Genomic DNA, 18,171 nt, shown 5'->3' with positions numbered 1-18,171 from the left:
AAATGCTTTAGGGTGAAGGTCTTGGGGTCCACAAGGAATTTCCTTGTGAGGGAGGTATGTAGCTTTTCATCTTGTAGTCCTTATTTAGGAAACAGAATGGAAGGCAGGTTTGCATGACCCAGTTCCCAGCTTGACTTTTCCTTTTGGCTTAGTGAGTTTGGGGTCCCAAGATTTATTTTATTTTCACATACCCCCCATTTTTTCTTTAAAATCATTGGAGAAAGCATTTTAGAAGGAAAATGTATCTCTGGTCTTAGCTTGCTTTTTTCTTTTTCTTTTTTTTTTTTTTTTGAGCTGATCCTTCATTGCTAGGATGGTTTACTCCCAGAAATTCAGGTCCCACCTTGCTAGGAAGGCTCATTCTTAGAGGTCATATCCCATGAAGATTAAAATACGGGGAGGAAAGGAGGAAAAAGGAAATTAAAAATATAGGGACCTAGACCAGATATATAGCAACAAAGGGGAAAGCAAACCTGGAAGCTGGGTCAGGCTATGCTACTGCCTCCTCAATTAGAGCAACTCTTTGGGCGATCATTATTCTAGCCCTTTCAGTTGATGACTAATCTGGACATGCTCTAATAACATTGTAAGCAAAAACAGGACACAACACAAATTATTATTATTATTATTATTATTATTATTATTATTCCTGTTAGAAGCAATAGCTTCTGTCACCAATTTCTCCAGGTCACAACACAATTTCTCCAGGTATCCACCCCATATTTCTTGTAGTGTTTGGCCATTGGTCCTTGGGGTGGTTTCTTCATTCCAAGCATAAAGGAGCATTTGGCTGAGTTGGCCAAATGAAGGGATGAACCAGATAAACCCATTCCAAATCTGCTTTATTCCATTTTGAAAATGGGCTGTTGTTTGGGGCATGGTTGCCACCTTCTCTTTTAGTTGGGGGGATGCTGAAGTGAGAGCTGGTGAGCTGGCCCTTTCCCTTGAAAATCTTTTCCCATGTCCCTGCTCTTAAGAGTGTTTTTAATGGGCAAAGTATATATATTTAGTTTTTTGTTATGCCAGCACTAAGGATACCAGACCATTTCTGTGATGTAATAAAGTTTGGTATTCTAGCTAGTCTTGACCTTGGAAGGGAAATACCCACCATGGCAGGCTGGAGCCACCGGAAAGAGGCATGAGTCTGCATATCCAGCAGGCATCCTTTTATAATCTGTCTGCATAATCTTGAGCCCATTGTAGAAACAGGTTTGTCTTATGGGCAACAATGGGTGACAGTGGCAAGAAGGTGCAAAGGCATAGGGTAAATAGGAGCAAGGTTGTGAAATTCATTTTAACTACTAAAAGGACATTAAATCAGACAAAGCAAGTGCCCTGTTCTGCACAAGACAGCAGTTTCCAGTATCTCTAGGACAATAATTGTAATAGTTATTATACAATACACATAGGTATTCTTTTGTATACAGGCCTGGTCCTGTGTCTTGGGGTTAAGCAGTCCACAACAGTTATCGTCTGCTCCTAGTCCTGGATTGAATATCAATGTTAATGAACTACAGGTGAAGATCCTTGGTAGGAGTCACAGTCTACTCAGAAGGTTGTACCTTTTTAAGATGAGAGGTGTAAATCCATGAGTTTATGCCATCTAATTTTGCAGCACATGGATTAGTTAACAGTACTTGGTATGGCTCCTTCCATTGGGGTTGAAGGGAGTCCTTTATTAAATGTCTTTTCCAATAGACAAAGCCTTCAGGGTGCAGATCATAACCAGAAACCTTGTCTTCAGGGAGTGGACTATGAAAGGAATTCTCTACCAAATCTTGGCTTTGGTAAAGATGATGAATGAGTCCCTTACAATATTGCAATATATCTCCCTTGAAAAAAGTTGGGTTGGTTATTTTGGTTCCCATACACATGGGCCTTCCTCTTATGATTTCAGAAGGGTATAGTTGATGTTTTCCAAGGTGGACCAGAGGGTAAGGAGCACCAGGGGGAGTGCTTTAAGCCAACAGAGGTGAAATCCATTTATGAACTTAGCCAATTGTGTTTTAATTATTCCATTGATCCTTTCCACCAGCTCTGAGGACTGGGGATGGTAGGCACAATGGAAATGTTGACTTATGGGCCAAATTTCACAAATATTTTTGAGTAACTTGACCAGGAAAATGAGTTCTTCTATCACTGTGAAGTTCACAGTGGACTCTCCATAGTGGAATAATTTTTTGTAATAAAGTTTTCCAACTGCCATCGCTGTTGCTTGCCTGCAGGGAAAAGCTTCAACCCAATGGGAAAACATGCAGACCATTCGAAGACATGTAACCTTGAAAGGATGGCAGCTGGATAAAATCAAGCTACCATATCTCAAAAGGTCCAGCTGGAAGGGGAAAATGACCCTGGGCCTCATGGAGGAGCTTCCCTGGATTATACTTAGGACAAATAACACACTGGGAATAAATCTTTTGTGCCACTGTGGAGGATGGTTTCCAGTAACATTGTTTACACTAGGATATACTTTTATCTGGATTCCAATGTGTCAAGTTATTAACACATTCCTTCAGGGGTACCTGACATCCCATTGGAATAATGGCTTATTATTAAGTCCATACAATATTTTAGTTTCAGGAGACAGGTGTCTCCCTGTCTGTTTCCAAGTGGATTTCTCTTTTGTTGGGGCTACACTCTAGGTTTCCTTCAATATGTTTTTAAGTGTTTCAGGCTTTATGATCATTTTTTGGATTGGGGCTGGTGGCTTCAATGCTGCTTTTTTAGCTGTAGCAATAGCAAATTAATTAACTCCACTTTTAGTGGTGTCCAATGTAGAGTGACCTGGGATTTTCACAATTGTCAAAAGTTTTGGTTGAGAATAGTTTCTAACAGCTCTGATATTTGGTTGTCCATTTTTTATGTGTTGTTGCCCTGAGGAGGTTAAATATCCTCTCTCCTTTCACATTCCAAAGTCATGAGCAACTCCAACTGCTTAGCAGCTGTCAGTGTATGTTCATAGTCTTGTCTTTTGCTAATTGACAAGCTTGAGTCAGAGCAATCAATTTGGCTCCTTAAGCTGATTTGGCTTGAGGAAGAGGACCACTTCAATTACCTCTAGTAAAGAAACCACAGCATATCCTGCTCTAAAATTTCCATCCTCCCCTCTTAAATAAGACCCATCTGTATACCATTCTATCTCAGCATTATCCAGTGGCATCTCTTGTAGGGCTGTCCTGGGAGCGAGAAGTTGGTCAGTCATCAGAACATAGTCATGAGGGTTTTCATCAGAAGAACCAGGCAAGAGAGTGTAAGTTAATTATTTGGAGCATATTATCTCAGTCAAAATGTATAAAATAATCTAAAATTGATTCATTTGGGTTCTGGTGGCATTGCTGGATTTTATTCCAATCCACAACCCTTTGGAATATTGAAGAAATGATATTTAACAGAGCAGTTGCTCATTCCTACGCATCTTTGTGCCTGTGCTCTCGATTTCTGGGGGCTGGTTATTGTAGCTCTATTGGGCCTTCAGGGGTTAAGTCTGCTACAGGGTCTGACCACTGTACTTTCTCCATTCATTCCTTAACTTTAGCTTCCGAGACCAACATGTGTACCAGCTGTTAGAGGTCTGAATGGCCTGGGTCATAGGTTCTGATAATGAATTCAAATTCTTGGGCAAACCCAATTGGATCTTATGCAGACCCAGAAATTCTTTATGCCCTGCAATTCAGCCTTTGAACAGGGCTGGTAGACAATCACCGGGGTTCCCCTACGTGTTGCCGGTTGTTCCCAAAACAGGGTGATCATGAGAGATGGCCCTGCGGGGTCCCCCTTTTCCACATCTTCCAAATGAGAGGCTGCTGCTGGCACTGTTAGGGAATTGTCAGGAGGTAGGGTCTTGGAAGTTAGACTCCCGACTGCCTTCTGTTGAGTGAGTGGCATATAAGGAAGGGAAGATGTTAGATTGAAACATGCAGGAGAAGGAGGGAACAGATCTGGTCCGGGAAGTTCAGAGAGGTCAGGGGTAAAGTGGGGGTGTAATTAGACATGGGGAGGTGCCACGGGGAAGTAAGGGATTCTGAGGATTTCTTTAAGAGAGACAGAACTTTAGAGAGTCCTTGGTTAGGACTCTAAGTTGTTTGTTGGCTTCTTGTAAGGACATGAGGCGATCTTCCCCCTATTTGCTCCTCTCTAGGTACCACTGAAAGTAGCTCTCCCATTCTGGTTGTTTAGTTTTTGTGCCTGCGTTTTGCATCCTAGTTCACAGGTACACTAAGTTGGGCATCTCAGAAGATCCCCATCAAGGCCACTGTAAGTTAGAATCTGCCTTAGTTATAGTGGTCCACTTGATTAAATATTTGCATGACAATTCACCCTAAGTGTTTTTGCATATACCTGGCTGGAGTTTCTAAGGGCAGAACTTTGTGTTTCACAGCTGTGGGGCTTTTAGCCAACTTAAAGGGCTCCTTCCACATAATTTAGAGTTTTCTTTCAGATTTGACCAAGTCGGAGGGTTTGTTGGATCCAAAGTGTGCTGCTTGGGGACCTAGCTTTTCAGGGCCATTACTCCCTGAACCAGTATGGTGGCTACCTGGCACTGTGTGTCAGGGGCTCAAGGTGTGGGAGATGAGCTCCTTGTTTGCACCTGCTAGCTGAGATTAGACCCTAAGTATGTTCTTCTGACAGGAAATCCTACTTAGAGCCGTTGCACATCTGAGAGGGGCGTGCTCTTATTTCTTTGGAGAGGAAAATTCCATACTCATAAGCTAGAGTTGGCCAAATCCAATAAGAGAAGGACTGAAACATACAAAAATACCTAACAAGACAGAAACAAATAAACAAGACATCTAAGCAAAACGAACAGCAATCACAAATTATACAATTTCTGAGTGCTCTAAATGTAAGGAGAAATCAAGACCAGCTGGTTGTTAACAGTAACTTCAGTTGTTAACGAGAATTTGCAAGACAGAATCCCAGCTCAGCACCTTACCTAGTGATGAGGCTCAAGCTGAAGACTGTTCTCCACTGATAAGAAGCAGACAAGCTTGCCTTCCTTGACGGAAGCAAGTAAAAACTCCCAGGAAAAAAAAAAGTTTTTTTTTTTTTTAAACATCAACTTAAACCTCAGAGCCCCAACTTCCTGCAGGGAGGAGGTCCCAGACCTCGACAAATTGTCCTATTGGTTTGGGCTATAAAGAGCCCAAACTGGTACCAATAGGAGAGCTGCTGTAGGCTGGGGCCACCTTCACTCAGGATCCCTCTGTGGTCAATCAAGGAAAATGACCCAGGCAAATCTCAATCATTTTTTGAGGTTTATTTGCCAAAGTTAAGGATACACACCTGGGAGATAGGTCTATTCCTTTCCCCAAAGATGATTTTGAGGGTTTCAATATCTAAAGGGGAAAGGGAAGGATATTGAGAAATACATAATTTTCATGTGAGAAGAGGGTAGGGGAAAACAGTCATTCATGCCCTTATCTGGCTCAGTGAATCTGCATTTTTACATAATGTAGATAATGTAGACGATAGAGCAGAGGAAACAATCAGATATGCATTTGTCTCAGGTGGGCAGAGGCATGACTTTGAGTTCTCGCCTATGTCCCCACACCTGTGGAGAAAAGCTATCAATTCACATTGCCATGATGCATCTTAACAGCAACACTTTAGGGTAAAAGTCTTGGGGCCTCCAAGGAATTTCCTTGTGGGCGAAATGTGATGGAGGTATGTAGCTTTTTGTATTTTAGCCATCTTATTTAGGAACCAAAATGAGATGCAGGTTGGCATGACCCAGTTCCTAACTTGACGTTTCCATTTGGCTTAGTGAGTTTGGGGTCCCAAGATTTTTTTTACTTTCACACAATCATAATCAGTAAATCACTGTACTTTATCTTTGTCATCTAATTGGGGACTCTGGGTGTTTTTTAATTTGGGGGGAATGAACAGTATTTTCTAAATTCATTATGAATTGTGTGTCATGACAGTTATTGTTTCCATATTCTATTTTGTAGTGATAAGAAACTGATGTTGGCAAGCTACCAACTTTGTTTGCCCAGGTGTTTATACAGTGCATTGCTGGACTAATCTTAAACATCAATTATCGCCGATTTGGGGCTTTATTGTTTTGAAATCTATAACTCATACTATAGTACTTTGTAACATTTGCACTACATTGCATGATTTTTAACTTCTAGTTTGTCTTGTGTTTCCAATTAGACTCCAAGTGCTTACTGGGTTTAAGATCATCATAGGACCCTATACTTTACCTAAAATATACTTTCATTTGAGCTTTGACTTGACTGTATTTTTATTGTCTTCTCTGGTTGAGGCATTTAGTTGGGGGAAAAAAAAGCTTGTATCTTCTCTCTGTATTTGTAACCAGAGCATGATAGGTTCTAAACACCTTCATTGCAAATATTTTTAAATTGAACTTACTCCTGAGTTCGTGCAGTTTGTATAAAAATATCTGGAAGACTAGAATATTCATCTCACTGATATCAGGTGAAATCTGCTAATTCATTCCACTGAATTTGGCTATTGTGAAATGGTAGGGAGAGGAAGCCTAATTATAGTACCACCCATCCTACGCGCTCAGCTTTCCTCCACCTAGAGTCTGGGAACACCCAGACCAGCAATCCTAGCCTCACTGAAGAAAATAATTAAAGAGTAGGCCACTCAACACTGTTCTAATAAGACAAAGCTGTTTTTACAACGTTAAGATTGCCTAATTAACAAACTTTTTATGTTGTTAATTTCATCATGTATGAGTTGCTATTTCCTGGATAAAAATTGAAACATACATGTTAACTTACATAATGTCTATAACAGTGGCAAATAATACAGAGCAAAAATATTTCTCCTACGTGTACTATTTTCACCTTTGGTTGGCCTAAGAGAAAAATCCTTACATGGTGATATGAGAACATTCTTCATCAGACACAGAGGAATCTTTAACCAAGCCGTACAGCAGCCTCTTATTGAATAGACGTACATTTTAGGACTATCATGAGAGAGAACACCTTTTATTCAATATATTTATAGTATATTTATAGCTCTTCTACAGTATATGTGTGAATTACTAGGAGAAATGAGAAAAAAATAGGTGACTGTCTAGTCCTCAAGGATTTTAATGCCTGGAAAGAAAGATTAAATGTATAATATTTTCCTGAAAATATACAAGAAAGTCAAATTGTGAAAGTTTAAAAATAGCTTTACGTATTTCAATGGAAATTTTTATCCTATAGAGAGCTAGAAAATACTCAATCCCTAATGAAAGCTCACTTTAGATATAATCTTTGACAATATTTTCGTAAACGAAGGCTCTTTAGTTTATCTTCTTTCACAATGGAACAGCATCAGACTTAGTGCCCAATTACGTGTCTGCAGGAGGCCAAAGAAATATCATTGCCGAAGGTAGCATCTTTACCTCCAAGTGAGCAAGACAGGTCCCATCACTGCTATAAGAACTTTGAACTTGGGAAATAATCAGTAATGGCTTCCAATATTGAAAGATATTTAAAAGCTGTAACTTTGCTGAGAACATTATAGATAAAAACACTGTAGAAGTTCAGGTGTTGAGAGATTATCTGCAACTGAAAGGATCTGAGAATCAGAGGTCAGAGAAACATACAGTCTATCACATACTTTCTTGTCTTTTTTTGGTATTTTTCTTTTTTTTTTTTTTTTGTTTTGTTTTGTGTAGAGCAGTGGTTCTCAAATATTAGCATGCATGAGAATCACCTGGAGGGCACATTAAAGCCCAGATTGCTGGCCCCACCCAAGAGATTCTGATTCAACAGGTCTGACGTGGAGCTGGAGAATTTGCATTTGTAGTAAGTTTCAGGTGTTGCTACTGCTGCTTGTCCAGGACAATTTTGAGGGTTTCAATATCTAAAGGGGAAAGGGAAAGATATTAAGAAGTACATAATTTTCATGTGTATTTTTTCTGCAAGAGAATGCTACAGTGGAATGACTGGAACAACAGCAAAGAACACTTTAGGTTCTTGATACACTGTCGGGTTGCTATCAAGAAAGGGTATACACATTTACGAACTCGCCAGGGGAACATGAATGTTCTTCTCTGAATAACCTCTGTTATTGAGAGTCATAGGTTTTTTGTTGTTGTTGTTGTTTGTTGTCGTTATACAATTTCATTTGATTTTTGTATTTCTTTGATTAGGCTGAATATTTGTCTACATTTATTAACCATATATATTTTATCTTACGTAAACTTTCTCTTTGTGTTCTTTTCAGTTTTCAATCAGTGTCAAAATTCCTACTTGTTTTCAATACTTGACTTTCAGTGCATCTCCTTCCTGTGAAGTTCTCCTGACAACTCTACACGTGGTCCCTAGTTTGGGCCTCCTCTTCTAATAGTAAATTTATTACTACTTCTAATAGTAATAAATAGTGTTGCGTACTCGCAATACTTGGAGAATTTCTATGCTGTATCCTAACTGTTTACACTCCTCTCTCCTGCAGTGGACAATGAGCAACTCAAGAACTATGACTAAGTCTTATTTTTATTCTTTTCTTCAGCACCTAATCAGCTGCTTGGCACAAGGTCTCTGTCAATTATTTAATGAATTAATGAATAAATCTACAAAGATTACGGAAGAGTTGGTTTTATCTCAACATGGACTTCATCCAGATGGTATATCTACATTTTGTATAAAACAAAAAGGAGTACTAAGTCCTTAGGTAAGTCTATGAAAGCTTGTTTAAAGTAATGTAAGTGTTAATTGGACAGTGTATAAAAATTCACACTATGAAACTGCTAGACAATGAAATATTGCTGGCAACAGTTTGCTCAAAAGAAAACCAAGCTTTTTTCTTTCATTTAAAGAAAAGTAATTTCCTCTTCAAAATATTATAAAATTATGTTTATTGATTCATCTGGGGCCTTTTCAAGTTAACTGGACAATTATCATGACACACCTTTCCAAAAAAGAATACAAGAAACATTCTTCCTCTGACAATAAAACACACATGTACTTACACATTGAAGATACAAACAGAAGTTAAATTTCAAAAACAACTGCATTTTTTTCATCATGTTATACTGTCAAATCATAATTCTTATATCCTAATTTGGCTTTTTCACAGTTTTGCTATACCAAAAAATTACATAAAAAATTACCCAGCTTTATATTATCTCTGAGATACGGGAAAAAACATAAGTGAAACAAATGAGGTTGCTGCTAAGTTGGAAATAAGTAAACATGAGTACTCTTGTCTTTGGAAGGGACTTCTGGCTGGAGGTCTTGAGACTACGCAAACATAGCAGTAGGCTTTGCATCTTGGAGTCCTGAAAGTGTTGGATCCAAAGGAACTCCAGAGATGCTGAAACCCCTCTAACCTCCCCGATCTGTTCTTTTACCAAAGGTGAAAGCTCTAACCTGCAAGCTGGGTTTAGAGTCTCCGCTTCAGTTGCAGCTGCGTTTCCTCCACTTTTCCCTTTCGGTCATTATGTTGCTGACCCTTGTAAACGTTTAAATGACTGTTAAAGTGCTCAGTTGTGCTCCTTTTCAGCTATATTCTGCTGCAGTTTTGAAGGTGTAATTTGAAGTAAAATCTTGGAACCTAAGATCTTACTGTCTCCACAGACAGCAGAAAACGGCTGTAATAGGTAGCGTTAAGGTAGATGTTAAGGCCATTGTTAGTATCGTCAACTGAGGCTAAGTCCTGGGTGGGCTTTTTGCTGTGCCAGATGCCCCACTGTGCCACACAAACAGTAAACATGGCTCTACAGTAAGTCACACACTGGTTTTCAAAGAAGCATAAATCTTTCCACCAAAGAGTCCACTGATAGGATAAATCTTTTATAAAACGGAGGTTTTAAAAACTGAAAGAACATTTTGCAACTCATCCCCACATTTTGATTCCTACTGACACCCTTGACTCAATACAAAAGAAACTGGACTTCAAAAGATAAAAATGAATTTTTGCTTCTTTGGGTTGTGGGCTATAGTCATATCTTGCTCTGTGTCTAGTTATAGCTTCAGGTCTCCACATGAGGCAGCAAGTACTCCCCGATGGTGGCTGGGGAAGCCCCTCCAACCACCTGACCTGGTCATATTTCCCACCTCACTTCTTTAGGAACATCATAATTCAGGCTATGCTTAGATTAATTGGCAAAGAAATGAACTAAACAGGGGCAATGATGATATAAAATCAATGAATCAGGTTTCACCAAAAAATGAATAGGGTAAGAAATTATGCTTTTTAAGACTGCCCATCACATAATCATAAATAGTGGTGTTTCTACTATATTTTATAAGACCCATAGGTCTCAAGGCCTCTCCACACAGAACAGGGCCACCAAGTACAAATGTAGGGACAATACCATTGCTTTTAACATTGGTGACAATATATGAAATTTTAGTTGCTGTTAACAACAAAGTGAAAATGCACTGAAGGGGTTCATGACTATAGAATGGTAACACATTGTTAAGATATCAGATGCTTTTGAAAATACATATACGTGCTTTTGTTATGGAAGATAACTTCTAAGGATTTAAATTGTAAGATTTTTTAAAATCATGGTTCTTTGACTGAACGTGTGACATATTCCTCAGCGCACCACAGAGTGGAAAACACCGTCACAGACTGGATTCCATGTGAGTGGAACTGCTGCACCAGTTCCTGTATGTAAGAGGTCTTACGAAAATTTTGTGAAAAAATATCCGAAATACCGGAGTTCTGAAAATGATAAAAATCCAAGGGTCCACAATTGAAATCACAGATAGAAATCTCAAGGCTCGGAGGTCTTCTGCTTCTTCAGAGGTCCTGATCTTCTCCTTGATATCCTTAAATGCTCCATAGTAAGCGCGACACTGTTTTGAAGAAAAACATTCCATTATGATGTGGAAAGGTTAATGGCAGCAATCAATTCACTTACTTCACCTAAGTTTCTGTAAGAACATGGCAGCTTAGCTTGGAACACTCGTTTTTGGTACATTTACAAGTAGCTAAGGCCACTGCAGCTGATGGGTGCAAGTGGGGACGTGGGAAGGTGGGGTGTGGCCCGGCCTGGGAAGTGGGGCAGAAGCTGAGAACTTGTCGGAGACCCAGTCTGATTAAGTTCCTGAAGGCTATTCTACCTGCTAGGCTCAAGTTTCTAGGTCCCTGCCAGGCCAAGAAGATTTGCTGACTCTTTTACAAACAGGGTCACCATGCTTTCATACAGAGTCTCCTTCTAGCTAGCGTCCTTGCACATACTTTCTTCAATTCTCGTTTCTTCTCCCTGCTTCCTATCGTCTCCTATTAGTTCTCTTAGAAATAAGTCACACCTGTGAAATGTCACATGTACGCAGACACCAATAGAATGGAAGCTTTTAATCAAAGTGAAGAAACAGGAAATATGACAATGAAAAGACCTGAGATGACTTGGAAAAAAATACTGTTCAACTCATGTAAATTGCTCTACTTTTTCTTAGCACAGATTGTTAACCTTTTCATGGGTGACATCCTTTTTTTTTTTTTTCTTTTTTTTCCCCCCAATCTAGAAGGCAAAAACATGCACAAAAATATAAGACTGCCTTACCTAGGTCCAACCAACTCCTATTGTCTGATCTTCCCTGGGATCTCTGTAGCCTCCTTGGAGCCTTGCAAAATGCCTCAAACAACAGCTTTTCCTCCTATTCAGTCAACACTGATCTCTAGACCTAGTACAACTATCGCTTTCCACTCTGCCTAAGGCTGGCCACTTCTTTTTGTTTTTTTTTTTCCATTACATTATCTATGCCTACGATTCTAAATACATATTAGGATAAATGGACTCTAATGGAACAGGAAGCATGCAAACTCAACATTAGTAAGAAAGGATATGGATAAGAGACTGGACCTATTTGAGGCAATCAGAGAGCATCTCCTGGAGAAGATGCATTTTTCCCATAAACATTTCCTTACTGTTCTACTTTCTTCTCTATAGAGCATTTCAGTGGGCTCAGCCACTCCAATCTATTGCACTTAGGAAGACACCCTACATTGGACTCGGCTGTTTAATCTGGATGCCCTCGCCCATCTGAAGTCGGGCAGTGGCAGAGGGAATCTTAACAACTTCTCCATAACATAAATATTGTATTTCATTAAGCTTGATGCAAAGTTTGTTGGCGTATGATTTTTAAAATTCACTTTAATACTGAACACTTTACTCGATTGAATTTTCAAATTTCCAGTTTGATACAATAGGAAGAAAGTGTAAGTGTAGAGAATATGGCATGAGCTTCAAAGGCAGCTTGCAGTGCATTCTCTAAGTCATGTAACATTTTTTCAGGCCAGGCACGGTGGCTGATGCCTGTAATCCCAGCACTCTGGGAGGCTGAGGCGGGTGGATCATTTGAAGTCAGGAGTTTGAGACCAGCCTGGCCGACATGGTGAAACACCTACTAAAAATACAAAAATCAGCCAGGCGTGGTGGTGGGCGCCTGTAATCCCAGCTACTCGGGAGGCTGAGGCAGAAGAATTGCTTGAACCCGGGAGGCTGAGGTTGCAGTGAGCCTAGATTGTGCCATTACACTCCAGCCTGGGCGACAAGAGCAAAACAGTCTCTCAAAAAAACAAAAAAAAACCTGTTTTCACCCAAATTATTTTTACCTTAGAAAACCACAATGTTCTGGAGGTTGGTGGGGGAGCAGGGATGGATGAGAGAGGATGTCCATGTATATATTAGGTGTTACAAGAGAGAGGTCTATAAGCCAGGTAAAGATAAGTACAAGCTATTTAATCACTTGTCAGGATCCGTGAAGTCAGAGAAGAGACAGAGGACGCCCTGAGTGCTTGAGACAGCTCTCAGGTGTATGCTATTTTAGGGAGCAGAAAGAATGGGTGTGATGCTAGTTTCAAAGGAGGCTGTTGGAGGCCTGTAAGGGATAACAGGCAAGGGATGGGCCCAGGGAAAGGGTCTGAGGTAGATTTAAAGAGCAAAGGGCAAGGTCTGTTGTGTTACAGTGCGTGGACTGGATAGAAGAGGGCATCAGACGCCAGAGGGGGCTGCTGGGCAGGGATGTCCAGGAGCTGGCAGCAACATTATTTCAATGCCTCCCATGTCCATCAGAGGGCGTTCTTCTCACACCAATTCTTTCTGGATGTTGAGCACTTTTAAAAAATGCCTGTGTATTATTATTATTATTTTTTAGACAGAGTCTCACTTTGTCACCCAGGCTGGAGTGCAGTGGCATGATCAAGGCTCAATGCAGCCTTGACCTTCTGGGCCCAAGCAATCCTCCCACCTCAGCCAAGTAGCTGGGACTACACACACGTGTCACCATGCCTGGCTAACTATTTTTATTTTTATTTTTTGAGGCAGGGTCTCACTGTGTTGCCCAGGCTGGGCTCAAACAATCCTGCTGATTTGGCCTCCCAAAGTGCTGGGATTACAAGTGTGAGCCACCACACCCCAGTGAACAATACATTTCGAATACTAATCCAGTGACTTGAAAGTCAAAATAACCTAATGGATTTGACGTGGATAAATGCTGGCTAGAAAATAAAATAATTTGTTTTAATTATGCTAGTATCATTTAGTTGTCTAGATCCCAACTAATCAAGCATTCTCAAATAGTTGGAATTATATTTTGCCACACTCCACTTTGAGGAGAAAGGGGCAAATGGAAAACAAACTCAGGTAAAGTGTTTTCTTTTTAAGTCAACCATATAGCTTATTGTCACCCATGTCTCCCCCTTCAGATAAAGGTACAATTGCTAGGTCCATTACTTAGAAGAGTGTAAAATCTCCAATGCCTATTCAATGTGTCCAGTAGGTCAAAGCTACTGTCATTAAAAACATGATTTGCCTTTTTCCCCTTCATTCTCTCACAGGTGTACAGTGAATTTTATGGAGGCTAGATAACAAATGATGACATCACTTTCACAAATAATAGAATATGTGGTTGTGTATCGTTGTGTCTTCTAGACTTTTTAAGGTAGTAGGTTGAAGGTACACATGTGAGTTTTCAGAGATGTTTTCAGTACTTTTGTGCTCTTAACAGGATTTTTCCACTTTACTTGCTATAATCTCTGTAACTTCACTATCATTAAATCATTTTGAAATCCCCACATTTTCCTTGTACATATGGAAAACACAAGAGGTACATTTTATCTTGTTTTGCAACCACATTTTTAGAATTTCTTAGTTTTATTTTCTATTATGAGAAACACTGATGATTTAATTCACATAAGCAAAAGCTGTCTGGGTCATTAATAATTTTAAGAGTATAAAGGGGTCCTTAGACCAAAAAAAGTTTCAGAGCCACTGCCTTAGCATATAGCACTATCTCTTGAGAAGATAGTAGTTCTTGATTTTTTTTTTTTCTGTCCAGCAGGCAACAGTAATACATGGAAGTTATAAATAGTAATAATAATGATGCTAATTATTGAGGCAAGGCACTGGGCTAGGTGATGAATGTATATATTGTGTATATAATTTCAAATCTTATAGATTTGAACAAGTTACAGAACTATCTTACAGAACAAGTATGGTTATAATCATTTTACAGATGAGGAAACTGAGGTCAGAAAGGGTAAATTAGCTGCTACCATAGCTAGTAAGTGATGCAGCCTGATTCAAACCCATGTCTGATGCTAAAGCCCTTATCCTTTCTAGAAAATGGTGGTTCTTGTGAAGAATGCTGTCAACATTAAATATATTTGGAACTTTGCAAGTTTTTTAGAAAATCTTTTTCAACTCCATTATTTCCTTCAATTCTCACATTACCCTATGAGTGATCCAAGTCCCCTTAGAGACATGTCCAAATGCAGTGTTCTTTCCACTGTATGGTGCTGCTTTCTGCATTGGTCTAACTAAAACATTCAAACTAAGGTCAAAATTTCCATGCATTTGGCTACTGTCTGCTTTATCACAGCATAGATAAGTGAGGCCCCAATTTTATAATAGGAGCTCCTAAAAGATTTTATAAAGGGCCAGATAGTAACTATTTTAGGTTTTATGGGCCAAGAGACAAAATCATAAATATTTGATAGGTACTAATATAACATGGGAGAAAACACATTTCCACATTTTTTTGATGGAAATCAAAATGTATTAATAATTGAGTACAATTTTTTTTTTTTTTTTTTTTTTTTAAGACGGCGTCTTGCTCTGTCACCCAGGCTGGAGTGCGGTGGTGCGATCTCAGCTCACTGCAACCCCTGCCTCCCAGGTTCAAGCAATTCTCCTGCCTCAGCCTCCCGAGTAGCTGGGATTACAGGCGCCTGCCACTATGCCCAGCAAATTTTTGTATTTTTAGACAGGGTTTCACCATGTTGGCCAGGATGGTCTCAATCTCTTGATCTCATGATCTGCCTGCTTTGGCCTCCCAAAGTGCTGGGATTACAGGTGTGAGCCACCATGTCCGGCTGAATACAATTTTTTTGTAATATATATCTACTAAGGAGAAGAATAAAATGTTTTCTTGGAACAGTATTTTTCTTGAAATAGTACTTGGCTCAATTGAAGCTCAAAGCTCTTGGGCCTTATTAAACTGATTGCAGAGATTCATTTGTAAGAATTATTCTTAACTCCAGGGAGATATGGAACAGTGGCCAGGATAGATTTGGCCTGTGAGCTGTGGTTTGCCAACTCCGGTTTTAGAGTGTGATTCTACAAATGTGAACCCTGAATCTGAGCTTGCATATCACCTGGGAACTTGTTAAGAATGAAAGTTCTTTAAAAATGTCTGAATTAGAAACTCCGGGGAATGGGGTCCAGCCATCTTTTTTCTAGAAGCCCTGCTGGTGATTTTGAGCACGTTAAAGTTTGAAAACCACTGCTATATATCATCTGTGCCTATGTCCATATTTAGACAGATATAGATTCATGTGTTCATTTTTTCTGAAGGCATACTGTTCCCATCCCTGCATGCTCATGCCCCAGACTTCTTTTCCCGCACACAGTAAGGCCTTCAGTTAAAGGAAAATCGCTTTGTATTTCCCTTTCATTCACCATTGAAAGTAGTATCCAAAATTGCTACACTGTGAGAAGAAATTTAACAACTTTCCTATTCACAGAAGTCTCAGGATTTTGAGAACATGGGATTGGCAATGGAATTTCTTTTAGTGTTGTTTTTGTTGAACAGGTACCTTGGGGGTGGGAGAAAGGAGAGAAGCAACACTGAAAAAGTTTCCTCAAGTCTCACCTACTCCCAGGTGTCTTGGCGGGGACTCCAGGAACAAATGCCTTCAGAACGAGGAGGTAATTTCATCTCCATCGCTATCCTCATTACTAAATTGAAACCAGAGATAATGGCTTTCGTGTCACCTCACTTGCCAAGATACACTCAAAACCCGTCAAGCCAGGTTATGAAAACGACACCAGCAGCTAAAACATACAAAGAGCCTTGGCCTCCATCGCCATAATCCCTGGCAGATGCAGCACCAGAAACAGCAGCCGTGGCGCCTCAAAGTTTACGCACACGTTTTTCTAAATTGAAACTATGCACCTGCAAATCACTCTGGCTGGATTAAACTTCTTTTTCCCTATCTGTGCCAACACCAGGGAGAAGATCCTCCCAGATGCCATTCGCCCATTTCTGATACCACTGAAGTCATGAGCAGGTCTAACAAAATAAAACATCACCCAGGCGTCGGGAAGTAGAGGACTCCTATTGCCAAGGAGGAACTAAGTTCTGCTCCTCCTAAGGCGCAAAAATTACCCCGAGATCTCCCCAGAAGGAAGCAGAGAGGAAGGAGTTCTGCCACATGGAGAAGGTTTTGCTGGGCTAAGGAGACACAGCCAGGCTCAGTCTTTCCCTTCCTTTCTCTAACTTTCCCTCATTTCGCTCCGCAAACTGAGTTATATCTCGGGGCTGTGGAGGGAATCCAATTTTGGGAACTCAGCAACAAACCTTCCTTGCCCAGGGCGCAGCTCGCCTGGCGCCGCGTCCGTCCCACTCCGCTCCATCCTTCCCGCCCCGCATCCGCGGCCGGACAGTGCCAGTGCCCTGCTGCCTCGGGGCCCGGGGACTCACAATTACGGGCAGAGAACACATAGTGAAGAGCACGGTCATCAGTGCCAGCAGCAGAAGGTGATCCAGCTCCTCCAGGGGCTGCGCGGACGCTTCCCTGCCGTCCGCACGCGGCTCGGCACGGTCCCTGGTGCAGGAGCGCCGCTGCTGCTGCAGCCGCCGGTGCATCGCGTAGAGGTTGCGCATGGCGCCGAGGTTGCACAGCACGGTGGCGAAGACCAGCAGCGCCATGAGGCTGGAGTAGAGCACAGAGTACCCCAGCACCGACAGCGAGCCCTCCTCGTGGACCATCTGGATAAAGCACCAGGTGCCGGGGCAGTACTGCACTAACTTCCCGAAGCCCAGGAAAGGTAGCGCACAGAAAGCCAGGCAGAAGGCGCTCACCACCGGGGCCACCAGTGCGCCCCGGCGCAGGGTGATGTGCCGCCGGTAGAAGAAGGGGTGCCCTAGGGAGAGCCAGCACTCCAGTGCCATGGCCAGGAGTTGCAGTGTCGAGGAGAGCCCAAAGAAGGACATGAAGAAGGCGAATGCTTGGCACAGCGAGTTGTCCAATGCGGGCGCAAGCACCCGTAGACTCCGGTTCTGAGCGTAGGCAGCCAGCACCACGGGGCTTAGGAGGCACTTGCCCAGCAAGTCGGTGACCGTCAGGCCACACACCAGCACGTAGAAGACCGAGGGCGGCGGGCGCAGTGGACGCGGGGAGCACCACCCCAGCCCCGAGCGCGCCAGCAGCCCCAGGGCCAGCAGGTTGCCCAAGAGGCCGGTGCTGAAGAGCACCGCGCCCATCATCGCCGAGTTGCCCTTTTCCACCGAGGTGGTGTTCTGGCAGCGGTAGAAGGGCGACCTCATGGCGTGCGGGAGCAGAGGGCTGGAGTGAAGGCTGCGGAAGGGCGAGGGTCCCGGCGCCCGGGTGCTAAGGAGCCCCCGGCAGCTCCGCGCGTGGTTCGGACAGAGAGGCTGCACCACAGATAAAGCTTTGAGGGCGGCAGGGTGTTCCCCACAGCAGGAACCTCCTATCTAAACTCGTGGGTCACACCCCTCTTCGAGAGGCGGGACGCTCTGCAGGGTGAGCGCCTGGCGCTGGCATTGAGGAGCGCGGAGCAGGCCAGTGAAGAGCTCAGCCCGGATGCGCTGCTGCGTTCTCAGTAGAGACAGACTGGTGCCGAGGAGGGGCAGGAGGAAAATAGCCAGAATTCCAAACAGCCAACACCAACCCTTCTAGCGAGGCAAGAGAAGAACTACTGAAATGGAGGGGAAATTAAGCAGC

General features: G+C 41.9%; 1 protein-coding gene across 1 annotated transcript; it reads right to left on the bottom strand.

Annotated features, from left to right (window-relative positions):
• Window positions 1–8,730: 8,730 nt before the first annotated feature.
• On the bottom strand, window positions 8,731–17,877 carry PTGDR (prostaglandin D2 receptor). The gene is made up of 2 exons (XM_007986695.3): window positions 16,908–17,877; window positions 8,731–10,775 (listed from the first exon to the last, which is right to left on the bottom strand). The coding sequence occupies exons 1-2, from the start codon at window positions 17,751–17,753 to the stop codon at window positions 10,542–10,544; spliced, it is 1,080 nt and encodes a 359-aa protein (XP_007984886.1). The 5' UTR covers window positions 17,754–17,877; the 3' UTR covers window positions 8,731–10,541.
• Between the last annotated feature and the right edge of the window lie 294 nt (window positions 17,878–18,171).

Source organism: Chlorocebus sabaeus, chromosome 24 (genome assembly GCF_047675955.1).
Source record: "Chlorocebus sabaeus isolate Y175 chromosome 24, mChlSab1.0.hap1, whole genome shotgun sequence".
In the NCBI taxonomy this organism is placed as follows: domain Eukaryota; kingdom Metazoa; phylum Chordata; class Mammalia; order Primates; family Cercopithecidae; genus Chlorocebus; species Chlorocebus sabaeus.
The sequence above is the reverse complement of the archived record's forward strand: the minus strand, read 5'-3'. Positions and strand labels throughout refer to the sequence as shown.

Excerpts from the sequence above, each read along its gene's own strand:
- PTGDR (XM_007986695.3), bottom strand. The coding sequence starts at position 17,753 with ATGAGGTCGCCCTTCTACCGCTGCCAGAACACCACCTCGGTGGAAAAG. Across the intron at positions 10,776-16,907 it reads TGTGTTCTCTGCCCGTAATT|TGTCGCGCTTACTATGGAGC; the intron begins GTGAGTCCCCGG and ends TCTTCAAAACAG.